This window comes from Lycium barbarum, chromosome 12 (genome assembly GCF_019175385.1).
Source record: "Lycium barbarum isolate Lr01 chromosome 12, ASM1917538v2, whole genome shotgun sequence".
NCBI lineage: Eukaryota > Viridiplantae > Streptophyta > Magnoliopsida > Solanales > Solanaceae > Lycium > Lycium barbarum.
This window is the reverse complement of record NC_083348.1, coordinates 59,305,021-59,311,911: the sequence shown is the minus strand read 5'-3', so window position 1 is coordinate 59,311,911 and position 6,891 is coordinate 59,305,021. Positions and strand designations below refer to the sequence as shown.

At 38.7% G+C, this 6,891-nt stretch overlaps 1 protein-coding gene across 1 annotated transcript; it reads right to left on the bottom strand.

Moving 5' to 3' along the window:
- Window positions 1-2,810: 2,810 nt before the first annotated feature.
- LOC132624290 (uncharacterized) lies at window positions 2,811-3,455 on the bottom strand. Its single transcript, XM_060339094.1, has 2 exons — window positions 3,191-3,455; window positions 2,811-3,109 (listed from the first exon to the last, which is right to left on the bottom strand). Exons 1-2 carry the CDS (start codon window positions 3,453-3,455, stop codon window positions 2,811-2,813), a joined length of 564 nt encoding a protein of 187 aa, XP_060195077.1.
- Window positions 3,456-6,891: the final 3,436 nt, after the last annotated feature.

Sequence of the window (6,891 nt, the reverse complement as noted above, 5' to 3'; positions counted from 1 at the left end):
ACTTTGAAACATAATCAACAACCACCAGAATGTATTTCATGCCACCAGAACTCACAAAAGGCCCCATGAAGTCAATACCCCAAACATCAAAGAGTTTAACTTACATTACAAAATTCATTGTAACGACCTGCCTGATCGTTATTGTACCTTTCACAGCCCGTGTATGCAAATCCAGTGTATCGTTATAAGATTTGTCCACGGGGGATTTTTAAGTGTAATATTTAATCGAAATTGAATTAGATGAGAGTTAAAGAGTTGTGGGCCCGGGGAGGATGTCTTCGCTGCAGCGGGTGGACTACCGCTATAGCGAGCCCACTGTAGCAGAAGAGCAGTCCGCTGCAGTGGTATATACGGACCAATTCCCGCATTTAATGACTTTATGTTGGGATTTAACCCCTTGTGTCCACAAAACCCTTCTTCTAAGCCGTCAGTAGGGTATTCCCAGAGTAAAACACCTGGTGACTAGGGAAGATTAGCCCTTCAAACATCCTTCATGTTATCTTCCTTAAAGATTTCTCTATCACGATTTCTGGCTCAAAGACGGAATGGTGGATATTCGATGAACGTTCGTGATAGCTGCTCGGTAACGAGGTAGGTTATGATTTACTTGAGTTAGACTTTGATTAATAAAGTATATATATGCTATAGAACTGACGGGAGAAAGCATGATTAGGTCTTCGGACACGGAGTTGGTTGCATATTGTTTAGGTTAAGATAAATGCTGATTTCTCTGGGCATCACACCATTAAGTGAATAAGTGAATCAAGATGCGTAGTTGATAGGCCTAAAAAAGGAAGAAAGCTAGTGAATATGGTATTGTCATTGATCTAGTTAGCATGGTGGGGCATGTGCTATTTCCAAGTTGGCCATAATAGAGCCTTGTTGTACCATGGATAGGGGCAACCTGCAGTTAAATTGGAGGTGTCGTTATTGAGTATTCATGTTGTCTTTATTCTATGTACTAAGCATGCGGGAATCGTCAGTATTTACTTTCTTGTTAATTCAGAGTGATTCCTTACTTATGCTATTGATGAGTTGAGTTTGAGTCTTGGTATGACTATTGTGTGATGACTTGTATTCTTATTGTATGTATCTTCGTAAGGCATTCACATTGTTAGGAGGTTGATTTCTTAAGTCTTGTTATGACTCGTGGAATGGTGACTTATGTTTTGTGATATTGATGCATTGATTGTTTATTGATTGTTCACATTCCAAATTGATTGTGGAATGGAAATGCAGTGTGATGAGGAAGGCAATATAAATATGAAAAGGCATATTTGACAGGGGTGAGAATGTGGCCTAGTTATGGGCTCGTGATTCGAGGTCAGTTCCGTAGCGAGTGGTACATAGACACCATGGGTCCCCTGTAGGTCATGGCTAATTCAGAAAACATTACCATTTAGCATGTGTGTACGGATATGATACTAACATTGATTGCATTGTACCTGTGTGTTCATATTTGTGACGGTGTCAGAGGTGATTCTGGTTGGATGACATATAGTCATGGTTCATTCTGGTAAGTTACAATTGATTTCCTCATGATTATGAAGATAAGGCATTTACAAGTAACCTCATAATCCGTTGATAAATAAAGGAAGGTAGGTTGAGTCAACCCCATTAGCGTGGCTAAGTGTTTGGGTGTATGTTGATTTGATATCATTGACTGCATTGCTTTACTTGTTCTTACTTCATACTTGATAAGTGGGTTGATTCTGGTGTCCATTGCGGGTTGTGTGTTGATTGAGTCTAATTGTTGAATTATGAGTATGTTAAAGTAAGTAGGAAAAGGTATGATTTAGTGGTCCCACCGAGTGTCGGTTGATAGAGAGGTTGAGGTCTGCCCTTTATAAATTTTCGAGGGTTTAATTGGTCTAGGAGTCTGTCTTGACGGTAACTATTGTTGTCTGTTGGTCCTTACTTCATAGTGTTGTGTTGACATGGTAATGGGATACAAACATGTTTATACCAGAACTATTTAAGTACGGGTAGGATTTAAAAAGGTGTTACGAATGTACTCATCTGCTTATTCTGTTGATTTTATATCGCGTTGTGTGAACTGATCTTCGTCGGCCTATGATGCTTTCCAGTACGTGTGGTGTACTGATTATACTTTTGCTACATCCTTTGGGGGTGTAGATGTGTTTCAGGTTGTTGCTTAGAGGTTTCACTAGTCGAAATGGCGGATATCTTCCTACAACATCTGTATATCTCATTCCGAAGGCGGAAGCTGTGTCATTTTGTTTGTGTTATCTCTCTGTAATTAGAAGCTCTTGTACCTATCTAGACTTGATCCTTGGAAAAGTTGAATTGTTTTGAATAAATAAAGAATATCTTCATAATGCTCATATTATTTACTATTGTTGGTTATATTTGTTTTCAAAACAACTTTATGAAGGGGTTTGGTTGGTAAGGGTTCGCTTATCAGGTAGCAATACGGTAGGTGCCCGCACGATCCGTAATTTTGGTCGTTACATTCATAGTTATCTCATGCCTCTTAGCAATTTCCCCTTGACGTTGGTATTGATCACAGGATTTCAACATCAAGTTCGTATCATGATAAAGCGTTGGCCAGTAGTACCCACACTCAAGCACTTTAGCTGCAGTCCGATTTCCACTATGATGACCCCCGATAGTGGAGTCATGGTAGGCCTTCAGAATATTTATCACTTCCGACTCGAGGATACAACGCCGAATGATATTGTCAGCTCATGTACGAAACAAGTATGGCTTATCCAGTAGTACTGACGAGAGTCCCTCAACAACTTCTTCTTCTGATATGTCTTGATTTCATCTAGAATAAGACCCATCACTTAAAGGTTGGCGATATCTGCATGCCATGGTGCCACCTCAGACGACACCGCTAGAACTCTCTCATCTGGGAATGCATTGTCTATATCAAGCTCATATGATTGTCTCCCAGCTTCTTCAAGCCGTGAGAGATGATTTACATCCTGATTTTCAGACCCATTGCGATCTTTCACCTCGAAGTCAAATTCTTGCAGCAAGAGGACCCATCTAATAAATCGTGGTTTTACATATTTCTTGGCCATAAGATACCTTAATGTCGCATGATCAGTGTATACAACCACCTTGGACACCAATTGATAGCCTTGAATTTCTCAAACACAAAGACTATAGCAAGTAGCTCCTGCTCAGTAAATCGGGTGCATGATCTTATTATGCCTTTGACCAAGCACATCACCAACAGCAAAACCGCTCGCATCACACATTGACTCGAATGGTAGTGACCAATTTGGTGAAACAATAATAGAAGCAGAAGTAACACGCTTCTTCAACTCATCAAACGCCTTGCAACATTTCTCATCAAAATTAAACTTAGCTTCTTTTTCAAGAAGCTCGCACCCGGTTAGCAATCTTGGAGAAATCCTTAATAAAACGCCAATAGAGACCAGTATGCCCCTGATGTTCGGCCTAAAATACATATATTTATCCATTGTTGCCTCACATTCTTGTAATTTTAATCGTCTTTTGAATATTATTATATTGATTTGTGCTTAATATTATAATTTTACTTTGTAGGAATAAAGCATTAGGAGAATTGAAGAGATTTGGAGCAAAATTGGATAAAAAGTAGGAAAAGAGAAAAAAAGACAATAAAAGAAAGAAAGTAATAAAGAAAGAAACATAAGGGGGACAACAAGGAATGGGATAATGATTGGAATCATAATTGGGTAATGTTGGACAAAACAAATATGAAAGAATGAAGGAAGGAATTGCATTAAGGAGCAAAGAACGTATCTGGCAGATTCAGGGATGTGCGCTGGAGTTGCGACGCAGTGAAATCGCGTGGAAAATCGGCTGCAGAATCTTAAGACTGCAGTCCGCTATTTTTTTCTGGTTTGAGTTGGATTTGATGTTTAAAAGCCCAGGTCTTTTGGTACCCTATAATACATATTTTATACAATTTTTACATAACTTTGGCCCTAGAGAGAGCTTGGAGCCGCCATGGAGGCCGTAATTACAGGATTTTATCTTTTTTTTTTTTCTATAGTACTCGTTTTTAAGTGTTTATTCGGATAATTTGTTGTTTTTCCTCCATGTCTATGTGGAGCTAAACTTTTTAGTTTTAGGGTCTTTGACACTATGATGAAAGTTGTGGTTTGACGGTTGTTGCTATCTATTGATTTCCATCTTTGAGTTGCTTATTTATTATTGTGCTTAATTGTTTAATTACTTGATCACTAATTAAACACTATCTGTGGTGCATGAGTTGGACTTGAAAGGGGGAATTCACGTACGTAATAAGAATAAATAGAGTTTGTTCGATTTAATCGTTTCACTACTGAGGATAGAGATATACTCTTTAGCCCTACTTAGTAGGATACAGAGAAATAAATGCGTTCTTGTTACCTGTGGATTATAGAGATATAGGCGTTATAGTAGCATCTACAGGCTTGTGAGTAGTTTGAGAGAATATCATAAAGTTATAATTAACCCGTCAACTAGTAACTCAGGAAGTTGATAGGTAGAATGGGTTGAAGACTCAACTGGATTGTTAGTGATCATATCCCTAGATCTTTCTCTTCTCCGATAAAAGTCTGTTCTTTTTTGGTTGCACTTCATTATTTGCTTTTTTTTATTTTTAGTTAGTTTATAAATATAAATTTGGATTTCATTTCTTGATTAGATAATTAGCATCAGTTTAATGTAGTAAGTAGTTAATCATAAGTCCATGTGGTACGATATCTGGACTTTAAAATCATGTATTACTTGTACGACCATGTATACTTAAGTGTGCATTTAGGAGCAACAACCCCAAGAAACTTCTGACTCCTTTCACAGAAAAGTGTGGAGGAAGCTTGGCAATGACATTAATTTTGGCTTGATCAACCTCAATCCATTTCTCAGAGATTTTGTGACCGAAAACCTGTCATGACCCGAACCCTGGCTTGGGCGTAACACGGCACTCGGTGCCTGACTGCATGTGACCGAGCGAACCACATGGCTTGCTGAATCATCATGAGGCATACATGAGCGGAAATATAACGTGAAGTGCATGATGAGCTTTTATAAAACATAGTAAGTCATAATAAACATAGTAAGTCATAATATTAAACATAAGTACTTGATTAAGTCATGAATGCAGACAATATCATAAATGAGCCAAGCCTGCTAACTCACTCTGGAAGTCTAACATGACACTTGTCTTGTTACACCTCAGAGTTTTGGTTGCTGAGCGGTGAAGGGGCTAACGCAAGTTAAAGCGAACATGATGTCCCTACAAGTAAGAATGGGTGGTTAATAATCCTAATTAAGATTCCAAAGAAGTTAGCAGCAAGAAAGAACAGTGCGTCAAATGAACTCCGGCTCAGTTCAGTGAAAAGGGAGTTTGACGACCGTCCTTTGTACCGTCGAACTGGTCGACGCTTCGTCGATCGTACCGTAAAGTTGAAATGGGGTAAAGACCACTCGACGGAAGTATCGATGCTACGTAGTTCGTATCGATGGACTGTCCTTCACACCGTCGAGTGAGAGGAAATAACAGATTGCTCACTGGAAATTTGGTGAATTCGACGGACAGATCGACGTCCCGTCGATCGCACCGTACATCACGGCCGGGACTAATTCCATGAATTAATATAAGACCCTTCCCCATTCTTATTTCATTTCATCTTCCACTCTTTTCTCTCCAAGAACTCTCTAGAACCTTCCCCATCATTCCTTCACAAGAAATCAAGGGAAAACCATGGTCAACTACACCAAATCCATGAAATCAAGTTTGTGAAACCCATTAAAAGTGCATTTAACTCAAGAAAACCCAAGGGGAGTGAAGTAGGGTTTTGGTTCTAAAGAAGTAACTCCACTCAAGACTTGTTCAACCACTATCTAAGGTAAGTTTCATGACTTTCTCATGATGATTTAAGTGTTGATAAGTTAAAATGCATGGATTGAAGAAGAGTGTAGGAAATGGGTCATAAAAGGTGAATAATGACATTGTTAGATGAAGGTTTGAAATGAATCATAAATGTTGGTATGTTGAGACTATAAATGACATTTAGAACATGGAATAAGTATTGTACGAGAAAGAACGCAATAATGGAACTTGGTCATAGCTATGAGAAATTGGGGTGAAATTGTGAAGGGTGGACAAAATAATTAGATTATGCTTATTGTTTTGATATTATGATTGTTGTTACGGATGTTGGGAGTGATATGGAGTATGGAGAGAGGAAGTGTAAATAAAGGAAATGCTGCCCAATTTCCCCTAAAATTAGTAGCGCGTTCTCAAGGTCGAGTAACTAATGTTAATGCAAATTCTCTCTTGAAGGTAGAGGCGTGACGCGAAAGGAAAACAAGTGAACTGTAGCTTAGCTAAACGACAAAGGTATGTGAGGTTAGTCCTTTCCTTCTATGGCATGAATCTTATAGCATGATCTCTCTTCTCCTTCATGAATTCTTAAATACCGGAAGCTTATGACCCTAATTTGCTACACAAGGTAATGACTTAGAGAACATAAAAGGCTAGATGTCCATGATATAAAGATTTAGAAATGTTGTGGCATGACGTCCCTATAATGATGATGACGTTGTTCTTGTCAACACTCGCCTTATACCTTATTCCTTTCAAGGCGAGGCACGATAGTCATGAATGTCCATAATAAGATCGGGGTTTACGACCTTACGTCACCCCGTCATAGCGTGATTGTCCCTAAAGCCTAAAGCATGCTCTTAATACTAATGTATGACATGTTTACATGATGATTAATGATGTTAGCTTGTAACGCAACTATGTTAGGTATAAAATGCTAAGAAATGATAAGATGATGCTATGTTATGAGATGTGTGAAAGTAATGTGTAATGATTGATTTTGTGATAATATGATTCCACCGCGCCTAGTTGGCCGAGCATGTCACCGCGAATGCGGGCTG